At 44.9% G+C, this 23,743-nt stretch overlaps 1 protein-coding gene across 2 annotated transcripts in view; it reads right to left on the bottom strand.

The window, feature by feature from the left end:
• MAP2K5 (mitogen-activated protein kinase kinase 5) overlaps nt 1-23,743 on the bottom strand; it is a 138,498-nt gene that overhangs the window by 91,857 nt on the left and 22,898 nt on the right. For both annotated transcript variants that reach the window (XM_031505717.2, XM_031505719.2), the window contains exons 5-8: nt 22,419-22,459; nt 21,665-21,732; nt 17,198-17,246; nt 9,928-9,992 (exon numbers count right to left, since the gene is read on the bottom strand). In XM_031505717.2, the coding sequence (XP_031361577.1) occupies nt 9,928-9,992; nt 17,198-17,246; nt 21,665-21,732; nt 22,419-22,459 (223 nt within the window). The remainder of the gene's footprint in view (nt 1-9,927; nt 9,993-17,197; nt 17,247-21,664; nt 21,733-22,418; nt 22,460-23,743) is intronic.

Raw genomic sequence — 23,743 nt, 5'->3', positions numbered from 1 at the left:
AAACAGAATTAACATTTCCAAACAGAATTAATATTTCTGTTTCCAAACAGAAACAAAACCTTGAAGCTTCTCAAGAAGCTGCTCCAGCTCCTTGAAGCAGCACCTCCAGAAGTGAGGAGGAGCCAACCTGGACATTTATGAAGGAAAACCCAGAGCAAAAAGCTGTGCCAGAGTCAGGCAAAAGGAACTCAGCTCCAGCCACAAGCAAACCACCCAACATTTGCTCTTCTTTTTTCCTTTTTTCCCCTTTTTTTTTTGCCTGGTGCTGCCCCTGCCTGTGCCGGTGGTAGGGCAGTGACAGCAGCGTCACGTACTGCCAGGCCATCTAAAGAAAGAAATTCAAATTGTTCCTAGGAAATAACCACTTTGCCAGTTGCTGCCTCCTGCAATAGCAAACACATTAGCCTGACTCTGTGGCTGTTAAATCAGGGAAGCCAAAGTGCACAGCAGCTGGAAAAAGGAGCTTTTTATGGGGCTGTGCTGGTTCACAGCACAACCTCCCCTCCCGAAACGCCACCGCAGATGCTCGAGCGCTGATTGCAAAATGATTTGCTGGGGAAGTGGCAAACGAGCAGCAAAAAGCGGTGTGTGAATGTTCAAACGTGGGGAGAAGGGCAGGGCTGGCAGCAGGGCTGCAGGAGGACAGGCTGAGCAGCAATGGCTGACTTAGGCCTGCTGGAGCCCGGGCACGGGCTGAGGGTCCGAGCTCCGGGCTGGGAGCTGGGAGCTGCTCCTCTTCCCAGCTGGGACCCTCAGGGACCCCTCAGGGACCCTCTGGGATCCTCAGGGACCCCTCAGGGACCCTCAGGGACTCCTCAGGGATCCTCAGGGATCCTCAGGGACTCCTCAAGGACCGTCAGGGACCCTCAGGGACCCCTCAGGGACCCTCAGGGACTCCTCAGAGACTCTCAGGGACTCCTCAGGGACCCCTCAGGGACCCTTCAGGGACCCTCAGGGACTCCTCAGGGATTCCTCAGGGACCCTCAGGGACTCCTCAGGGACTCCTCAGGGACCCTCAGGGACTCCTCAGAGACTCTCAGGGACCCTCAGGGACCCCTCTGGGACCCTTCAGGGACCCCTCAGAGACTCTCAGGGACCCTCAGGGACTCCTCAGGGACCCTCAGGGACTCCTCAGAGACTCTCAGGGACCCTCAGGGACCCCTCTGGGACCCTTCAGGGACCCCTCAGAGACTCTCAGGGACCCTTCAGGGACCCTTCAGGGACCCTTCAGTGACCCCTCAGGGACCACTCAGAGACCCCTCAGGGACTCCTCAGGGACTCCTCAGAGACTCTCAGGGACCCTCAGGGACTCCTCAAGGACCCGTCAGGGACTCCTCAGGGACCCTTCAGGGCTTCCTCAGGGACTCCTCAGGGACCCCTCAGGGACCCCTCAGGGACCCTTCAGGGACCCTCAGGGACTCCTCAGGGACCCTTCAGGGACCCTCAGGGACCTCTCAGGGACTCCTCAGAGACTCTCAGGGACCCCTCAGGGACTCCTCAGGGACCCTCAGGGACCCTTCAGGGATTCCTCAGGGACCCTTCAGGGACCCCTCAGGGACCTCTCAGGGACTCCTCAGAGACTCTCAGGGACCCTCAGGGACTCCTCAGAGACCCTCAGGGACCCTCAGGGACCCTCAGGGACCCCTCCTCCTTCCCTCCTGCAGCCAAACCTTGGGGCAGCCTTTGGGAACGGGATCCGTGCCCGTCCCACGGGGCAGAGCCGTTCTGACAGGGCCTGCCATGGAGAGAGGTGGGCAGGGTGAGGGGCCCCTGGCACCCACAGAGGGGCACCCAGAGCCACCAGCAACCACAGCGGGACACCCAGAGCCACCAGCACCCACACCATGTACTAGCACCCACACCATGTCACCCAGTGCCACCAGCACCCACACAGAGTTACCCAGTGCCACCGGCACCCATACCGGGCCACCAGTGCCACCAGCACCCACACCATGTACCAGCACCCACACAGGGTCACCCAGTGTCACCATGTCACCCAGTGTCACCAGCACCCACACCATGTACTAGCACCCATACTGGCTCACCAGCACCCACACGGGGCCACCCAGTGCCACCAGCACCCACACCCTGTACCTGCACCCACACAGAGTCACCCAGTGCCACCAGGCCACCCAGTGCAGCCCCAGGCACAGGAAGAGATTCACCTGCTGGATTTAATCTGGGTTTAAACTGCACCCAGGGCAGCTCCAGGCACGGGAAGAGATTCACCTGCTGGATTTAATCTGCTGCAAGGACAGGAGGCAGCAAAGCAGCCCTGAGCTCTGCATGGGATATCCCACCTGGCAGAAAGCCTGGAGTGAACCCACCACAGTTTTAGGAAAGAAATGGGAAGCACCAGAGTGAGAGCCAAACCCTGCAGCACCTTCTGTGGTGGCAGGAATTGAGATGCCATAGTGAGGGAATGTTCCCTGGAGAAGGGAAGGATCCAGGGAGAGCTCAGAGCCCTGGGAATGTTCTCTGGAGAAGAGAAGGATCCAGGGAGGGCTCAGAACCCTGGGAATGTTCTCTGGAGAAGGGAAGGATCCAGGGAGAGCTCAGAGCCCTGGGAATGTTCCCTGGAGAAGGGAAGGATCCAGGGAAATCCTCAGAGCCCTTCCCAGCACCTGGAGGGTCTCCAGGAGAGCTGGAGAGGGACTTGGGACAAGGGATGGAGGGACAGGACACAAGGAATGGCTCCCACTGCCAGAGGGCAGGGCTGGATGGGATTTTGGGAAGGAATTCCTGGCTGGGAGGGTGGGCAGGCTCTCACCCCAGCTCACTCCCTGCCAGCAAGCACAAACTCCCATTTCCCACTCTCTCCATCTTCCCAGCTATGGACATCCACCACAAACAAAACAACTTTAATTTAAGAATCATCCAGTTTCTAATTAAACAGCCATAGGCAGCTGGCTGGATACATTTTAATCAGTTTCAATAACGTATTGATTGGATACTGAAGCTTAAAAATTAAAAGTAAAAAGATGACCGGGGAATTGTCCCATCTCAGCCCAACAGTAGAACCCTCTGTAAATAACTCCTCTTTTAACCATCAGCTAAATGAACACTTCAATACTGCACTACAAAGTCTTCTGCAAAATTACTTTAACTAACAAGCAGAAATTTATCAGCTTCAGCCAAAATCAATGCTGAAATCAATTTGAACACTGGTTGTGTCTAAAGGGGCTCATTGGCAATTTAGGGAAATTACACCATGTAAATGCCTGTGCTTTAATTGAACAGTTTCATCAACTAGGCTGTGATTGCTGTCCATTCATTTATTTACTTTCACTGCAGCTCCCATTCTGCAGAGGAATGGCTTTTGTCAGGCTCCAAGGAGGTGCTTTATCTTCATTTTATGCACTTTTGTGCAGAACAGGTTTTATGGGGCGGCCGAGCCCCGCGGGGTCACGGGCAGCGAGTGACCAGCAAGGACTGGGCACTCCTTAAACCCCACTGGAATCACAAAATCCACTGGGACACTTCTAACTCGGCCAGGTACGGCTGCTCCAACACCTTCAGTGGGACTGGAAATAAAACCAAAGGAGGGAAGCAGGAAAGGAATGCACAGGAAAGGAGATCGAGGGAAATGCCAGCACAGGAATCAAGGGAGATGCAATGTGAGGACCTCCAAGGGTCAAAAATGTGTTTTGATGCCAAACAAGTCACTGAACCTGCCTGTGATCCTTTCCCTGAGCACCAGGATGGGACTAGAACGTGGGGAAAAGGTTGGGAGAACCTTCCCTGGGAGTTGCCCACCAGTGCCGCTGGGTCAGCTCCAGGCTGGGAATCTGCAGCTCCATTCCTGCTTCTGTCACTGCCCTGGGAAGTGATTCCAGCTCTGTCCCCATCACCCTCTGCCACGGGGCCAAAATTATCTGTGAGTTAAAGTGTTTCAAAAAGAGGTAAATGATAGTTCTTACACCTGTGCTGGAGAAAGAAGGATCCAGGGAAACCTTGGAGAACCTTCCAGGACCTGAAGGGGCTCCAGGAGAGCTGGAGAGGGACTGGGGACAAGGCCTGGAGGGACAGGACACAGGGAATGGCTCCCACTGCCAGAGGGCAGGGCTGGGTGGGATACTGGGAAGGAATTCCTGGCTGGGCTGGAATTCCCAGAGCAGCTGTGGCTGCCCCTGGATCCCTGGCAGTGCTGGATGGGGCTTAGAGCACCCTGGGACAGTGGGAGGGTGTCCCTGCCATGGCAGGAGATGGAATGGGATGGGATTTAAGGTCTCCTCCAACCCAAACCATTCCAGGATTCTGTGATATTCACATGGAAAACCAGCAACAAATGCCCAGAGGAGAGGAACAGCCCTGCTAAGATTTGGGCTGGATTCCCACAACACCTGAGGTGCTGTAAGGAACAAACCGGGAGCCCAGAGCTCCTTCCTGACAGCAGCCCTGTCCTGCACCTGCAGCTCTGGGATAACCCAGGAGAATCCAGCCTTGCTCAGCCAAAGCTCCTCAGGGCAACACCAAACCCAGGTCACCCCATCAGCAGCCCAGCACACGGAGCTCAGCCTTCACCCTCCTCCCACAGCCACAGCCCAGCTCCTCCAGCTCCCTGGGATGCTCTGGGAAGGCTGAGCTGGAGCAGAGGCTGGGCAGAGTCACAGAACAAAGCAGGGATTTATTCAAGGATCTCCTCCATGGATCCACCTTGGGCAGCACCAGAGCCCAGCCAGGGCTGCCCCAGGAGGAACCAAAATGGTCCCAAAACGGTCCCAAAATGCACGAGCGCTCCCGGGGGCTCTCCCTGGGATCAGCTCTGCTCCATTGGCACCTTGGAGTTCATTGTCCCATTCCAGCTCCAGCCCAGGCAGTCCCATCCTTGTTTTTCTCTCTGCAGCCCACGGTGTTTGTGCTCCTGGGCTGAGATTTGGATCATTGTCCTTGGTGCCCAGCTGGAGCAGGAATTGGTTTGTCTCTGCTCTGTGCACAGAGCTCAGCATCCCCTGATGTGGAGCCCAGACCCACACTCTAAAGCAGCAAAAAATGTGAAAAATATAAAATCTAAATCTGAGGCCTCACCTGCTCCAGGGCTGGCAGAGCTGCCCCAGCAGTGCCAGGGGATGCCCAGCTCTGTCCCAGGGTGGGCTCCAGGCTGTGGAGCAATCCCAGCTGCCTCCCACACTTTCCATTCCGTGTGCTGATGGGGCACCCCAAGGTTGGCTGCGAGACGGAATGAGGGGAAGGGCAGATGCTGGAACGTTCACCCACACTGCAGAACTGCTCCAGGAAATTGCTCAGGCAAATTAAGCTCCCTCATTTCTCCCTGTTTTCCAGGCTATCCAATTTTTTGGAGTGGGACATCAGCCACAGCCACTTCTCTCCCAATTACTCAACTTCCAAGTGAAGCCTTCTGCTCTCACAGCATTTTGCTAAGATGGGAACTGATGTTCCCATTCCTTCCCTCTCTCCCAGATCCTGGTAACTCTCAAATTAATTAGGGCATCATTGGGGCTTTATGGTTATTTTTCCTTTATGCTCCTGCTGCTGCAGACTCCAACAGAACCCATGGAGTTACAAAACCTCACCGTAAAATAAATCCCAGGAGGCTGTGCCCTGCCCTAAAAAGAGTTTAGGACATCTCACCTCTCCTTTCTCCTTGAAAAACAAAAACTAAAAAACATGGAATAAGAATAAAACAAGAATAAAACCTTCATTTTGCTTCTGTATAAAGAAAAGAGTGATGCTTTAGACACATCATGTGAGGAAGACCTGACAGAGGAATTATTTGCCAGAGATAACCACTTGTACTTTGTAATATTTAGGTTCAAAATATACAAAACTAAGGATCTGAGGCCTGAATAATTTAATGAAGCTGCTCCTGAGACTGGCTGGCAAAGCACATCCAATCATTCCAAAGGAAATCCTTCACCTAAGGAAAGATCTCCTCAGAGAAGTCTCTGCAGGCTCTGATGGAGCCCAAAGATGCAGCACAAAGCAGAACCTTTAAAAGTCTTTTGGACTGACCCATGAACTATTTATTAAAAAAAAAAAAAAAATAGGGAGAGAGAGAGAAAAAAAAAAGGCAATTTAAGCAAATCCAGAGATGTCCTGCCCCACAGATGTTTGGGAAGAGCTCAAATCCTGCATCCTCCACCATAAAATGGGCAGCTGAGTTTCAAACAATGCATTAAAATTGGATTTAAATACTCCACGGGCAGTGGCAATGGAAGCAGAAGACAAAAGCACCTGCAGCACCTGGCGACAGGAGAGCAGCACACTCAGGTGCTTTGCTGCAGCAGATTTTACCTTTTCTTGACAATCTTCACCCAAACCAGGGCACGCTCTGCCAGCTGAGCAGCGCTGGAAGAATTCCTGCTTTCTGCTGCAAAGTTCAAGAGACACTTTGGGCTTGTTTTCTATTTTCTCACATATTTTTGAACATGCAAGCAACCAAAAAGCAAAGCTAATTAACTGGTTTTGCCATATCTAACAGGAGAATTTTTATCGTTCCTTAATTAAGCAAACAGCGGATCAAAAGGTAGGGGCAGAATAATATGTCAAAGAACTATAAAATCCCTTCTTTTTAGAACAGGAAAAACATTTAGATTCAGCAAGTTCTCCCTAGAAATATTGCTATAAAGTATTGATTTTTTACCAGGCTCAATTGACTGAAAAGTTGTTTGTATAGCAATATTGGCCGAGCCAATATAGTGGAACAATTTTGCTCCACACAGTAATCAAGTGTATTTCTAAAGTATAATTATACTGTCATAAAAATAAAGCTAAGATACCTCTTCTCCAAGCCATAAACCACTCGCAGCTGTAAAGAACCCAAATAAATGAAATCCATTTTCTAACTAAAAAAATCCCTATTTTCTAACTAAACATAGGCTTGCAAAGAGAGCAACACCACCTCCAGCCGGGGGGGGAGCAGGAGGGCTGATCAATACTTCAATCTCAATAAACTATTCCAATAGAAGAGTTTTTCCATGGAAAAAAGAGAGGCTGGGAGATTTTTATTTTTGTTTTGTTCAACCTCCTGCCACGCAGGTGGGAAATATTCCCTGAATGCCAGGAATATTTCACTGCCACGATGGATACGAGTGGGGAGAAAGAGCTGGGAAGAGAGGGGGAATGAAGGAAAAAGATAAAAAATACAAGGTGAGGATAAGGAAAAAATAAAAAGGAGGGTGCAGAGAGGCTGGTGGTGAGCTGCAGATCGATCCCCACTCGGCCTCTCCTCCCCGAGCCAACGGCCCCACGCTGGAGAGGGAAACTGCCCAACCTCTGCAATTCATCCCACCTGACAAACGGGCATTGATTCATGGAATAAAACACCCCTGGAATAAATATTTCTGTTTCCAGCTGGAATCCCTCCTCTCCTGCTGGGGCCTGCATGCTCTGCCAGAGAGGGAGAATTGGGAATTTTTTGGGAAGGGGGGGTTGCTCCAAGGTTGTGCACAGGGCTGGGAGAGCTGGGGATGTTCCCCTGGAGAAGGGAAGGATCCAGGCAGAGCTCAGAGCCCCGGGAATGTTCCCCTGGAGAAGGGAAGGATCCAGGGAATCCTCAGAGCCCTGGGAATGTTCCCTGGAGAAGGGAAGGATCCAGGGAGGGCTCAGAGCCCTGGGAATGTTCCCTGGAGAAGGGAAGGATCCAGGGAATCCTCAGAGCCCTGGGAATGTTCCCTGGAGAAGGGAAGGATCCAGGGAATCCTCAGAGCCCTGGGAATGTTCCCTGGAGAAGGGAAGGATCCAGGCAGAGCTCAGAGCCCTGGGAATGTTCCCTGGAGAAGGGAAGGATCCAGGGAGGGCTCAGAGCCCTGGGAATGTTCCCCTGGAGAAGGGAAGGATCCAGGGAATCCTCAGAGCCATTCCAGGGTTTAAAGGGGCTCCAGGAGAGCTGGAGAGGAACTATGGATGGAGGGTCAGGACCCAGGGAATGGCCTCAGAGTAGAAAAGTGCAGATTTAGATGGATACTGGAAGGAATTCTTGGCTGGGCTGGAATTCCCAGAGCAGCTGGGTCCCTGGAATGTCCAAGACCAGGTTGGAGGGGTTTGGAGCACTGTGGGTCAGTGCAAGGTGTCCCTGTCATGGCAGGGGTGGGATGAGATAAACTGAGCTCCCTTCCAGCCCAAACCATGACAATCTGTAAAATATCCACCAAAAAAACCAGTGCCCATTCCCTGGAAAAGGCTGGAGTGACTCCTGTCCTGGAGAAACCCCAAAATCCCTGCAGCTGCTGACTTTAAATGAACGGGATAACAAGGAACAGGAGCCACAGAAACACCTCCCTGACACAGGAGGGGTTTAGGGTTGAGCTCCTGCTTTTCCAGGTGACATTTTCCCTCTCCCAGAGTGCAGGGAATGCCACAGTCCCCACTCCAGGCTGGGGATCCCAGCTGCACACCCCCAAAAACACAGGATGGTGGCACACAGGGCTTTTATCCCTTATCCTTTATCCCAATCCCAATTCCACATCCTCAGAAACACAGGATGGAGGCACACAGGGCTTTTTATCCCAATTCCACACAGGATGGTGGCACACAGGGCTTTTATCCCTTATCCCAATCCCAATTCCACATCCTCAGAAACACAGGATGGTGGCACACAGGGCTTTTATCCCAATTCCACACAGGATGGTGGCACACAGGGCTTTTATCCCTTATCCCAATCCCAATTCCACATCCTCAGAAACACAGGATGGTGGCACACAGGGCTTTTATCCCAATCCCACACAGGATGGTGGCACCAAAGGCTTCTATCCTAATTCCACACCCTCAGAAGCACAGGATGTTGGCACACAGGGCTTTTATCCCAATTCCACACAGGATGGTGGCACACAGGGCTTTTATCCCTTATCCCAATCCCAATTCCACATCCTCAGAAGCACAGGGCTTTTACACCAGTCCCACACCCCCAGAAACACAGGATGGTGTCCCACAGGAGCATCCAGCTTTGATCCCAATTCCCTGATGAACCTTCTCTGCCTCTCCGCCCAACACCAAGTCCGAGCTCTAAAGCTCAACATTCTCTCTCCTATCTCTGTAAAAATCAAAAAATAACAACATTTCCTCAATTCCTAGGAACATCCTTCTCCAAGAAAAGATTTCTGAAGCACCTTCCACCCCTAAAGCCAACCTGATTTTCAGAGTCCATCCCAAGGCTGCGTTTCCTCCTTGGAGGCTCTGGAAATCCATTTCCATCAAACCTTCAGCCAGGAGCTGTTTTGCAGTGCTGGCAGCCAATTAGGAACTAAACTAAATGCACCGTGGCTTTTAAAACATTTTAGAGGGGGGAAAAATAATGTTAATATCAAAGTTAAAATGTCTAAGGTATAAACAAAACCCTAATGGGATGCTGGGTTACTGTATATGGTAAACAGCTCTCTGGAGGAAACCTTTATTATTCCCTCAGGGCTTTCTGACAAAGTATGGATTTCTTAATTCCCACAGGAATATTTTTCATACCCCACTGCAGACTATTAAGGCCCAGATATTGCATTCTGTAGTTTAAACTTTGCACCATGCAGAAGCAGGAGTTTTCTCAACAGGAAAAGTCCTATCTGTGCTATCTGAATTTTTTACAGTATTAAAATGAATCAATCCTGGCCGCGGGGTTGGAGCTTCTGCACCAAAATTTGGGGGAGCTGGGAGGGAGGGAGAGGCAGGAACAGGGGGTGAGGGATTCTGAAGGGGCAGGGCACTGCTGCCATGCCAGGTGAGCCAGCAGGAATTCCAAATCCAGGACATCCCAAATCCCACTTGTGAACCCTCAGCTCATCCCCAGAAAAACCCAACGCCGTGTCAAAAACCGAATTAAACCCCAGAACGCTTTAAAACTTAAATTAAGATTTTTTTTCTTCCTGCAGAGCAGCAAGGGCCTGCTTACACCGTATCAATGTAAAGAACAAAATCGCTGTGAAATTTGAATTTTGGGACAGATTTCAGGTGAAAAACCTCCCCCCCAGCACCACTCACTTGTAGACTGTGCCGCCGTTGCCGTGGCCGAGGATGTCTCGGTATCGAATGTCTTGTTCATTCATCTCCAGGAGGAAGAAAGCAAGAAAAACAAAAAGAGATGTCATGCCGGGGATGGAAATGTCAAGGAAAAGCAACTCCAGGCCATAAACAACAAGCAGGCTGGGTCATTTCAAGTTCAGCTGCAAGAACGAGAAGATCAATACAACATTTGCCGTCCAATTTATAAAAGACGATACCAAGGGACGAAGTGATGGAAAGTTTAATGACAATTTGTTTGCCTGGGTCATTTCATTAAAGTTTGATAAAAGGTGTCAAAATGGAATGATATAATATAGCTCAAGAGGGTCAGGGCACTGCTGCTGGGAGGAAAAAGGGGCTCCAGAGCAGCCAGGAGGCAGAGCCAAAGTTGGAGGTGAATGGGAACAACCCCGGCAGCTGGAAAAGTTTTGGGATTTCTCCTGGAATCAGCACGGATTCTGAGCGGCAGCTCTGCCACGGCTCAATGTTGATATTTTTTTTATCTAAAGAAAAATCAGTCCGGAATCCCAAATCAAAGTGATTTTTCCCTTGAAACACACAACGAATTCCTCGCCTCCGTTTTTCTGGGACAACCGAGATCCTCGGGAATTCAGCAGCTGAATTGTAAAAAATGAAAGCACTGCGCGAATTCCTGAATTTTATTTTATGTGGATTTTACAACGGCTTAACTCATGGCCTGAGAAGCAACTGAAATGTAAAATAGTTCAATCTTCTCCTGGACAAGCAGATATTCTGATTTTGCACAAATTAAAAAAATCCCTCTAAAGGCCTTTTTGCAATTCACGTTTATACTTTAAAATAAATATTTTGAACAGAATTAATTCTTGGGTTCAAAGCAATTTTCTTTTCCAGAAAGATTCCTCCATTGCTTGATCATTTTAAAGCAGAAAATGTTTGGGCAAATCCTGCTTTGAAAAGATATTTTCCTAGGAAACATTAACTCATTTTCAGTAATTACTCGTATTTTATGGGGCACCAAGTTAAATATTTCACATGACTTGGCCTGGCTGCTTAAAGATGTCATTTTTGTGTATTAACACAACTGATGATAACAAGCTCAAATGTCCCAAAGAGTCAATACTCAGCATTTCTAATGACCAGAAAATGAAATATTTTATTGATTCAGAAGAAGTTGCAAGGGCAGAAATGATTAACCCAAAATTGATGGTTTTTCCTTTCACTACCTGAGCAAAAAAATGTGGTTTTTCACTCGACTTGTTACACAGGGATGGGAAAACCTGAGTTGAGAGAACTCAAAGGAGGAGGTGATGCTTTTATTGTTTATTTGTAATTAAACCTGGGCCAGGTTCCTGAGGAGGGCCCATTCCAGCACCAAGGTTTGTGATGAAAATCAGGATTTATTTCATTACTGAAAGCTCCTCTTATTGCATCCATCAGAAAATGCAAACAAAAAGGGGGGAAGTTGCATTTAAAATATGTCAAGAGTCTACAGTGGATCCCTAAAATAAAAATAATTTCTCTCAGGCTGCAGACTTGGGAATTTTGGGGAGTTTTGCTCTTCCAAGTTTTGCTCTTTGGAGTAAACATCTCCAAAATGTCCTCCTGAACCAACCCCTCTGAAGGAAATCCACAAAACCAACAATAAATTTGTATTTCTGCACCTCGGTGGGGGAAAAGAGAAGATTTTTTTTCGAGGGAATTCCAGGGAAAACCAGGAATGCTGGGGTGGAGGCAGGAGCTGCCCAAAAAGGGAATAAAATGGGATTTACTGGCTCAAATAAAGGTGCCAAAAGCACGGGGTGATTTATTTATTCCACTGGAAAAGTGGATTTTCCATCATAAAAGGTTCTCCTTATGGGTATTAAAAGCTGCAACCCCAGCTTGGATGGGCTGGAAAATTCAGGAATTCATGGAAAACCAAGCAGGGAGCAGCAAACAAAGCATCCCTCCTTTCCACCTGGCACTGGGAGGGTTTTTGTAAATAAAGAGCCAAATTCCCAATTAATCCCGGTGAAATCAGGGTGGGTTTTTTTGGAAATTAAAAGACAAATTCTCAATTAATCCCAATGAAATCAGAGTGGGTTTTGGATGAATAAAAAGCCAAATTCCCAATTAATCCCGGTGAAATCAGGGTGGGTCTTTTGTGAAATATTAAAATCCAACTGTCCAATTAACCCTGGTGAACTCAGGGTGGACTTTTTGTGAATTGTTAGAAGTAAAATTACCAAATAATCCCGGTGAATTCATGGTGGGCTTTCTGTGAATTATTAAAATCCAATTTCCCAATTAATCCTGATGAAATCAGGGTGGGCTTTTGGTGAATTATTAAAATCCAAATTCCCAATTAATCCTGGTGAAATAAAGGTGGGCTTTGGGTGAATTATTAAAATCCAAATGCCCAATTAATACTGGTGAAATCAGGGTGGATTTTTTGTGCATTATTACAAGTAAAATTCCCAATTAATCTTGGTGAAATCAAGGTGGGTTTGGGCGAATTATTAAAATCCAGCCCAATTAATCCTGGTGAAATCAGGATGGGCTTTTTGTGAATTATTAGAAGTAAGATTCCCAATTAATCCTGGTGAATTCAGGGTGGGCTTTTTGTGAATTTTTAAAACCCAAATTCCCAATTAACCCTGGTGAAATCAGGGTAGATTTTGGGTGAATTATTCAAACCCAGCCCAATTAACCCTGCTGAAATCAGGGTGGTTTTTGGTGAATTATTAAAATCCAAATTCCCAATTAATCCTGATGAAAATAGGGTTGGATTTTTGTGAATTATTCAAACCCAAATTCCCAATTAATCCTGGTGCAATCAGGGTGGGATTTTTGGGAATGATTCAAACCCAGCCCAATTCCTGCTGGCTGAGCCCCGAGCAGGGGATTGAGGAGATTTCCCAAATCCCATTTTGCAGGGAGGCTCTGGTGAAATCAGGGTGGGTTTTGGGGAATTATTAAAACCCAAATCCCAATTAATCCTCATGAAATCAAGGTGGGTTTTGGTGAATTATTGAAACCCAGCCCAATTAATCCTGCTGCAATCAAGGTGGTTTTTTGTGAATTTTTAAAACCCAAATTCCCAATTAACCCTGGTGAAATCAGGGTGTTTTTTTGTAAATTATTCAAACCCAGCCCAATTAACCCTGCTGCAATCAAGGTGGGATTTTTGTGAATGATTCAAACCCAGCCCAATTCCTGCTGGCTGAGCCCCGAGCAGGGGATTGAGGAGATTTCCCAAATCCCATTTTGCAGGACGCTCGGGGGGGCAGCTCCTCATGAACTGCTGCCACTCTATCAATGCAGAATCAATGGGTGGCATTTACCCTGAGTGACAGAAAAGAAATAAATATTTATATCCCATCACCTCCATCCGCGAGGCCGGGCAGAAAGCTATTTCTGACCTGTCAATATTTGATTCTCTTGAAGAATCACGGCCCCTTTTTTAATGATTCTTATGAATTCCTTATGAAAGCCAAATGGAAACAACGGGGGGAATATCGTTAGGCAGGGCTCAAAGCAGAAACTGCCAAAAAAATTTCAAAAATAATCAAAAATTATCAAAAATAATCCAAAATTATCAAAAATAATCCAAAATAATCCAAAACAATCCAAATAATCCAAAATAATAAAAAATGATCCAAAACAATCCAAAACAATCCAAAATAATAATCCAAAATAATCACCTAGGCCAGACTTAAGTATTGCTTACGTGTGACTTAATCCCCCACAAAATGAATAAAAGTTAAAATTTTCACCCAAAATCCATCCCCAGTCGTGGAGCTGTGACCAAAATTTTGCAGGACACAACCGAAATAATTTTCTCCCAACAAAAATCAGATCCACTCCCACCAGGCTGACTAAAAAGTAGCATTAAAAGTTAATTATTTCTTTCTTTTTACTGGTTTTCAGTAACATTTTTAATATCAGAAGAGATACTTAATCATTATCTTCTTTTTCTTACTGGGTGTAAATGGAGAATTTCATTCTTATTTTCTTTTTAGTGGGTTTAAGTAACAATTCCAATATCGTAAGTACCGAATAATAATTTTTTTTTTTAGTGGGTTTCATTTACATTTTTAATATCATAAAAAGAGGCACTTAATCCTTATTTTCTTCTGTTTTTCAGGGGGTTTAAATAACATTTTTAATATCATAAGAGGCACTTAATCCTTATTTTCTTCTATTTTTCATCGGGTTTAAGTAACATTTTTAATATCATAAGAGCCACTTAATCCTTATTTTCTTTTTCTTTTTCCCAGGGAGTTTAAGAAGAGGTTTGGTTTTAAAATTCTAAACCCCAAGGAACAAATCTTGCAGGGCACACCAACCTGTATTTAGAATAAATTTATTCTGCATTTAGAATTTATTCTGTATTTAGAACAACCAAAATGCCAAATTCAGCCAACCACAGGGAGATTTCACTCACATTTAATTCACATTTTACTCTAAAATAAATCAGTAATATCAGAGTAAACCTCGATTTAAAAGTTCAGCCACCTGCTGCTGCTGCTCCCAGAATCTCGAGAGAAATACTTTATTTACCTGGCCATTCTGAAATATTTAAAAAAATTAACTGGCAGGAATTTGAGAAGTCTGAACTCAGCCTAAAATTCACATTTCTAGCTGTATCCCAGCAATTCTGCAGTGTTGGGCTCATGTTTTGGAGGGGAAAATTTCATTTTTGACAGGGGAAAATCTTATTTTTGAGGAAAAAATCTCAATTTGGGAGAGGGAAAATGATGTTATTTTGGGAGGGGGAAAAAAAAATCTCATTTTTGGTGGGGGGAAAAAATCTCATTTTAGGAGGTAAAAAAAAAAAATCTCACTTTTGGCAGGCAGAGGAATCTAATTTTAGGACGGGGAGAAAAAAATTCTCATTTTGACAGGGAAAAAAAATCTCACTTCGGGAGGGGGAAAAAAAATGTCATTTTTGGGAAGAAAAATATCACATTTTTGTTGGGGGAAAAAAAAAAAAATCTCATTTTTGGCGGGGAAAAAAAACCCCACATTTTTGGCCGGGAAAAAAATCACGTTTTGGGATGGGGTAAAAAAATCTCATTTTTGGTGGGGAATTAAAAAAAAATGTTATTTTAGGAGGTAAAAAAACCCTCATTTTTGGCAGGGGAAAAAAAATTTTGTTTTTAGTGAGGAAAAAATCACATTTTTGGGCGGGGGGCAAAAGAATTCTCATTTTGGCGGGAAATCCCTCATGTTTGCCCTGACAACTTTTTGGCGGGAAAAAAAAATCTAAATTTGAGATGGGGGAAAAAAAACCTCATTTTGGTGGGAAAAAAAAAAAAAAAAAATTTTGGTGAGGAAAAAAAATCACATTTAAGGCGGGGGGGAAGAAAAAATGTCATTTTTGGAGGGAAATCCCTCATTTTTTGCCCTGACAGGGCTGAGGTGAGGGTAACGCGGAGCTGAGCCCGGGATAACGCGGAGCTCGGCCCGGGGATAAAATATAAATATAATTTTTATATACATAGTATATATTTATAAATATATTTTATATTTATATTTATTTCTATAAAATAATTAATTTATAAATTTAAAATGTTTATAAAATAACTATATATTTATATTCTAAATATCTAGCATATATTTCTATAAATATAATATATTATATATATTTATATATTCCTGTCTAATAGTTACAAATATAAAATATTAAAAATTGTATATCTACTTTAATTTAATATATTTCTTTCTATAAAATATATTTATGTATTAAAAGTACATATAATTAAATAATAAATATAAGTACTATGATTGGCTTTATATTTTATATTTATTTAGAAATTAACCATATTATACATTAAATCTATTTAAATAATTAATATTAAATAGAAACAATATGGGTTTATATTGTATGCTTATTCATATATTAAATATATGTGTATATTAAAATATTTATATAATTAAATATTACATATATATATAATATTTGGGTTTATAGTGATGTTTATTTCTATATAAAATCGATTTCTATATTAAAATCCATTGGCTGCTTGAGCACTGTGGGTTCCCCATCCTGGGATGCCCTGGGCAGGGAACTGGGATTTTCACTTTGGGATCCCAAACCCATCCCAAACCCCAAAAAAGCTCCCAAATATTTCAGCACCTCCTGCCCTGAACCCCACTGAGGTCATTTAGTGCACAGAAATAAAACCCCAGAAAAGTAAATTTATTTTAATAATAAATTGTAAAATCAGGCCTTATTGCTGCTCCAACCAACCCAACAGCCAAGGCTGCTGAGCTCTTGTGAGAAATGAACTCAAGGGTGAAAATCAGTTTACAGAACAACCTGCTCTTGTGAAAAATCTTCCTGTTCTTGGCAAAAAACCAGATTTTTCACCAAAAAAAAAAAAAATTATCCTATAAGAATCCATAAAGAAAATACATAAACTACCTAAAAATAGAGATATTTAATAAATATACACACTGGCCAATGAAATTAATTTCAGCAGATTGTTAACCAATTCAATTCATGCACAGTACCTCCTAATATTCCTAGAAATACAAAGTTTATTTATGACACCCTTTTAATCAAACTCCACACCCACAACCCCAGTTTGATCAATAAATTTTGGGATTTTTAATATAAATATAGAGTTTATTCTTTATGACACCCTTTTAATCAAACTCCATACCCGCAATCCCAGTTTGATCACTGAATTTTGGGATTTTTAATGTAAATATAGAGTTTATTCTTTATGACACCCTTTTAATCAAACTTCACACCCACAATCTCAGTTTTATCACTGAATTTTGGGAACTTTCTCCACGCTCCCAGGTCAAATTCAGCATTTTTTGGGGGCCAGCGTTTGTCAGTGCAGAAATTACAAAATTCTCAGTAACCAGGGCTCCAACAAATGAGCTAAGTAAATAAAAATTCAACTATTCTCCACAAAAACCCAAGTTTTAATCTCATTTCTACCTCTGCTGTGAGGCTGACAGCAGTGAGAAGTTAATTCGGTAATTCAAAATTGAAGAACCTCCATCCATTTGCAGCTGAAGCAGATTTGGAGAAGGGAAAAAAAGCAGATTTTTCCTTTCCACAGGAGAAAATTTTTCCTGTGGAAAGGAAGAAACTTCCACAGGAGGAAATTTCTGCACCAATCGAAAGAAAATTTCTGTGCCAATAAAAGCAAACCTGGACCCTGAATGCTCCCATGAGCCGCCAATTTTGGGTTAAAAAAATCAAAATTACAGCTGGAAGAGCACCCAGGGGTGCCAAAACCAGACGTGGCCGAGCCACAGCACCCACCTGGCCATTGGCAAGGATCTTCTTCAGCTCTGCAGAGGATTTCTTCAGGCTGGGGAAGAAAAAAAATCCAAATTAGGAGCGATTATTTTTAACAGCTGGGGCTGTTTCACTGCCCAGCTGAGGAACGAGGGGAGTTTGTGCTTCTGAATTCTGCGATTTCCAAGGGGAAGGTGTGGGGAGAGCAGGCAGCATTAAAAACAAGCAGTGAATAGTTAAAAAATTTTAAAATAAATATATTTTTCACCTTACAGCTGGTTTAGACCCCTGGCTGCACAACCTGGTGAGACACAGCCCATTGCTCAGCAGCTCCGAGAGGGAAATTTAAAATAAAGGTGCTCCCACGTCTCAGGTGTGTCAAAAAAACCCCAGCAGGATGAGGCTCATCCCAGTTTTCATGTGCCACATCTGGATTTCGGGCTCCCCAAGGCACAATTCCAGGAATTCCCGTGGATCTCAGCTCGGAATTCCCGATTCCATGCCCAAATCCCCGAGGGGAGCCCAGCTTTCCATGGAATTCCCCATTCCAGGGGAATTTGCTGAATTCCCTTGGCTTTTCCAGGAGAATCCACTCCCAAACCAAAACAACAAAATTCAGTTTAAATTCCAGGAGAATCCATTCCCAAACCAAAACAAGAAAATTCAGTTTAATTTCCAGGAGAATCCACTCCCAATCCAAAACAACAAAATTCAGTTTAATTTCTTCCCTTGGCTCTTCCAGGAGAATCCACTCCCAAACCAAACCAACAAAACTCATTTTAATTTCTTCCAAATTAAACTGGAAGAATTCCAACTCGCTTGGAAGTTTTCTTCCCAGAGAACTTCACCAAACCCCAATTCTCAGCTTAGAAATGGGGGAAGAAATGGGGGAAGAAATGGGGGAAGAAATGGGGGAAGAAATGGGGAAAAAATGGGGAAAAAATGGGGAAAAAATGGGGGAAGAAATGGGGAGGAAATGGGGAAGAACCACTCTCCCAAATCTCAGGTGAGTTAAAGGGTGAAACCTTTAATGCCCTCAAACTCCTTCAAAAACTCACAAAATCCTGGTTTTTTTTTTCCCCCTCTTTTCCTGACAAACTCTTTTCCTTGGAGCTTCAACACAACAAACTGCCAGGGCAGCAATGTCTGCAAAACTTTATCTCAAAGGGACATTCTGCTCTTATTACTGAAGTTAAAAAAAAAAAATAAAAAAAAAAAAATGTACAAAATAATATATTCTTGAAAGGGCTGTGCACGTGTCTTGATCACAGATCATTATTAACAGGAACAGTGAAAACACAGATTTCATATTTGGTGGCTTTGTTCTTTAATAGGCCTCTTGTTCCCACGGCTGCTTTAAAGAAAAATTAAGTTTTCCAAGGAAACATAAGTTGATCTTGTCATCTTTCATGACTAACAATTTGTGAACATGAAACAAAGAGAGACTTTCAATTACTTCAAAAACAAAACTCCTGGTGCAGAAGGTTTTGGAAAAGGAATGGCAATTAACCACCAGATAAGGTGACAAGAATCTTCTAGAAGCTTCATTTTCAATGCACTTGAAGGAGAAGCTCAAAGTACAGGAGGAACTGAAAGGCAAGCGTGCAGCAGTGACAGAAAAATCAGCTTTATTTAGCTCAGGCTGGGGGGACTGCAGAGCATATTCACATTTATTTTCCTTTCATTTAAGAGTTTTGGGATGGGCTCGAATATTCCCCCAGGGATGGGGCAAACTTTGCCAGGATGGGATTTTTTTTTTTTTTAATCTTAATTTTTAAAATTGAATTATTTTCATTTTTTAATCTCAATTTAAAAAATTCCAGAGTCACCAAAAGGAGCAGCAAATTGGGTTTACTGTTTTTTGGTTGTTTTTTTTTTTATAGGGTTTCCAGTGGGGGAAAACCCCAGCCCTGCTGCTGGAATCTCCCAGAGTGAAAATTGGATTTGTGGGGCTGTCCCACCCTCAAAAATTCACCCTCCAAATGTGCCCCTCTGACCACGATCATCCGTGGTTAATTCACCTTTTTCATCTTCACAAAATTCCTTTTTTTTTTCATTTCTTTTTCTCAGGGAGAAAAGGGAGCAGGATGCTGATGCACGGATAAATGGAATATTGTGTGTGCTTATTAGAATAATAGAATAATTTAGGTTTAAAGGAGCCTCCAGAGAATTTTATTCCCATGGCTCAGATGTGCTCTTGTAGGAAGAAGATGGAGCCAGACCCTCCTTGTTTCTTTTTAAGGTTTTTATCATAACTTCCTATAACAATTCATGTAATAAAAAGGAGTTTATCCTCCAGCATTTGATAAACAAATCTCTCAGGGAAAAAAATAGAGAGTAAGTTCTCTTGCATTTTAAGACCTAAATATGAGTTTCTAAATTAGAGTTGGAATGTAAAAATCAAGATAAGGTGGATGAACTCCAAAACTTTGCTGGAACTGTAGGAAGCAGGCACTTTAGCTGAAAATATTTTTTAAAAATCGTACCCCACACAAATAAATCTATATAAGTGTATTATTTAGACTATTTATTGGTACAAAACTCTGAGTTTTCAGGAAGAAACACCCTGCAAACCCTCATTTCTTCCTGAAACACACAGCAAATCCTTATTTCTCCACAGCAAACCCTATTTTTTTCCTGGAATTCCCAGCAAACCCTTATTTCTTCCTGAAAAACCCGGCAAACCATCATTTCTCCTTAAAACACCCATCAAACCCTTATTTCTGCATCAGCAAAAACTAATTTCTCCCTGAAACACCCATCAAATCCTAATTTCTTCTTGGAATCTCCAGCAAACCCTAACTTCCTCTTGAAATTCCCCAACTTCTCCCTGGAATTCCCACCAATCCCTCATTTCTCCAGCAGAAAATCCTAATTTCTCCCAGAAACACCCATCAAATCCTAATTTCCCCTGGAATTCCCACCAATCCCTCATTTCTCCAGCAGCAAACTCTAATTTCTCCCAGAAACACCCATCAAATCCTAATTTCCCCTGGAATTCCCACCAATCCCTCATTTCTCCAGCAGCAAACCCAAGGGGAGCAGCTCCATCAGCCCCAACACAGCAACACCCACCAGAATTCCATCAACTTTCCAACCACAATTCCAACGACCTCCCCGCCACATTCCACCTTCCCACCAGAATTCCAACAACCTTCCCAACAGAATCCCAACAACCTTCCCAACAGAATCCCAACAACCTTCCCAACAGAATTCCACCTTCCCGACACAATTCCAACATGTCCTGCCACAATTCCACCTTCCCAGAGTTCCACCAACTCTCCCAGCACAATTCCAACAACCTTCCCACCACAATCCCAGCAACCTTCCCACCACAATCCCAGCAACCTTCCCGCCACAATTCCAACAAACTTCCCACCACAATTCCAACAACCTTCCCGCCACAATTCCAACAACCTTCCCACCACAATTCCACCACCTCCCACCACAACTCCACCAACCTCCCCGCCACAATTCCACCTTCCCACCACAATCCCAACAACTTTCCCACCAGATTTCCACTCTCTCACCACAATCCCAAGAACCCTCCCACCACAACCCCACCGTCCCGCTCCAAACCCGCTCCAGCCCGGCTCTCCCGGAGCCCGGGGCTCCGTTTTGGGTTGGGGAATTGGGAATGAGGAGGAGGAGGAGGAGGAGAGGAGGAGGAGGAGGATAAGGAGAGGAGGAGGAGGAGGAGGATGAGGAGAGGAGGAGGAGGAGGAGGAGGATGAGGAGAGGAGGAGGAGGAGGAGGAGGATGAGGAGGAGGATGAGGAGAGGAGGAGGAGGAGGATGAGGAGGATGAGGAGAATGAGGAGGATGAGGAGGATGAGGAGGATGAGGAGGATGAGGAGGATGAGGAGGATGAGGAGGAGGATGAGGAGAGGAGGATGAGGAGAGGAGGATAAGGAGAGGAGGATGAGGAGAGGAGGATAAGGAGAGGAGGATGAGGAGAGGAGGAGGATGAGGAGAGGAGGATGAGGAGGATGAGGAGGAGGATGAGGAGGGGAGGAGGAGAGGAGGAGGAGGAGGAGGAGAGGAGGAGGAGGAGGATGAGGAGAGGAGGAGGATGAGGAGAGGAGGAGGATGAGGAGAGGAGGAGGAGGAGAGAGGAGGAGGAGGAGGAGAGGAGGATGAGGAGGAGGATGAGGAGGAGGATGAGGAGAGGAGGATGAGAGAGGAGGATGAGGAGGAGATGAGGAGGATGAGGAGGAGGATGAGGAGGAGGAGGAGGAGGAGAGGAGGGGAGGAGGAGAGGAGGAGGAGAGGAGGAGAGGAGGAGAGGAGGAGAGGAGGAGAGGAGGAGGATGAGGAGAGGAGGAGGAGGAGGAGAGGAGGAGAGGATGAGGAGGAGGAGGATGAGGAGGAGGATGAGGAGGAGGATGAGGAGAGGAAGAGGAGGAGGAGAGGATGAGGAAGATGAGGATGAGGAGGAAGAGGAGGAGGAGGATGAGGATGATGAGGAAGAGGAGGATGAGGAGGCTCTCACCTGTTGCTGGGCAGGGCCTCGGAGGCGGCCGCGGCGCCGCTGCCGGCGGCTCCCGCCCGCGTGTTCACCTGCGGGCAGCGAGAGGAGCCGGTCAGAGCCTGCCCCAGGACACCCTGCTAATTAACCTGTAATTTGCCACGGGTTCCTCGTTTGCCTAGCAAGGTTAATTAGCTCGTTGCTAGGCACGGATGTAGGTTAGCAGGCTGAGCAATTCCGGGGCCGCGGCGCGCTCGGGGCTTAAACGGCGCGCTGGGAAAGGTGTAAATTCACAATTTATTCTCGTTTTAAACGCTCAAAAATCACTTAATGCCTTTATGGTCTTCTCCGTGTGGTTGCAGGAGCGGTAAGGAATCCAAAATCTAAAATAATTCCATTCCACAACTGGATAAATGACTGAAAGCACAGGAGGGAGGTGGGGGTTTAAAAGCTTTGAAGTAGTGGCAGACAGCAGTTGATAAATGAACTACTAAAATTTAAGAACGTGATTAGCAGAGGTGAAAAACAGAAAAAGGCAAACCCACTTTTAATAAAACCACATACACAAACATAGATATCACAGCCAACGCTTTGCAGATGAATCCTTCTCCCACCCTCGCCAAAGGAAAAAAAAAAAAAAAATCCAGAATAATAATAATAAAAAAAAAATCTGCTTGTCAGAGCTCAAGAAAGTGCAGTTTTATTTGACATTTCAATAAGTGGAACACAGCATTACAAATCCATCTAACTTTCCTGAAACAATTATTGAAATTCGTACCTTGAGGCCATGTATGTTCCGTTTCCCAGGAGGTTTGCAGGCTGAAACAGTAATTGACTAAATTGTAGAACACATCAGGGCCATTTACAAATTTGCTCAAAATGAATCTTTTCAAAAGAAATGAGGGTGACACCAAAATTAGCAGAGAGAAATGATTGAAAAGTGCCTGCCGAGACCCAGAGTGGGAATTACAGCCCAGGATTTTTAACTTGCAGGAGTGAGCATTTATAAATGCTAAGAGCTTCCTGACACTGTGTAATAGAAATTCTAATTTCTGCCCCAAACACAACAGAATCCAGAGAACCCTTGGCTCAAACCAGGGGATTTTTTTTTTTGGTAATTCAGATTCCAACCTCGTGGCGCTGTGTTTTCACATCCTGGGGGGGTTTTTAACCCCCTGGAATTTCACAGGGATGTTTGCAATCCAATATTTGGGGTTTTTAGGGAATTGGCTGCTTCAGGAATTGGTCATAATGGGGGAGAAATGGGGAGAAAAAAGGGGGAGAAAAAAGGGGGAGAAAAATGGGGGAGAAAAAATGGGGGAGAAAAATGGGGGAGAAAAATGGGGGAGAAACCCCAAACTTGGTGGGAGGAAAAACCATGGCAGGGGCAAAAGCAGAGCCTCCAAAAGATAAATACTGAATTAAAAATAAAAAAGTAAATATTGAATAAATAAAAGGTAAATATGGGGGAAACCACAGGGGAGACCTGGGGAAAAACAAATGGGAGGAAAAATAAACCTGGGGGGGAAAAACTCAAACCTGGGGGGGAAAACCCAAGCAGGGGCAACAGCAGAGCCTCCAAAAAGTTAATTCTGAATAAATAAAAGGGAAATACTGAATAAATAAAAGGTAAATACTGAATAAATAAAGGGTAAATATGGGGGGAAACCTGGGGGGAAAAACAAAGGGGAGAAACCACGGCAGGGGTAACAGCAGTGAGCCCCTCTGGTAAATAGTGAATAAATAAAAGGGAAATAGTGAATAAATAGAAGGGAAATACTGAATAAATGAAGGGAAATACGGAATAAATGAAGGGAAATACTGAATAAATAAAAGGAAATACTGAATAAATAAAGGGTAAATATGGGGGGAAACCTGGGGGGGGAAAAACAAAGGGGAAAAACCATGGCAGGGGTAACAGCAGTGAGCCCCTCTGGTAAATAGTGAATAAATAAAAGGGAAATACTGAATAAACAGAAGGGAAATACTGAATAAATGAAGGGAAATACTGAATAAATGCCACTGAAAATGTCATTTTTTGGGGACAGAGGTACAAAAGTGGCCCTTGCTGGCGGTGACTGGGCTCAGAGGGAGGAGGAAACA

Source organism: Lonchura striata, chromosome 11 (assembly GCF_046129695.1).
Source record: "Lonchura striata isolate bLonStr1 chromosome 11, bLonStr1.mat, whole genome shotgun sequence".
Taxonomy (NCBI): domain Eukaryota; kingdom Metazoa; phylum Chordata; class Aves; order Passeriformes; family Estrildidae; genus Lonchura; species Lonchura striata.
This window is presented reverse-complemented; position numbering and strand designations above follow the sequence as displayed.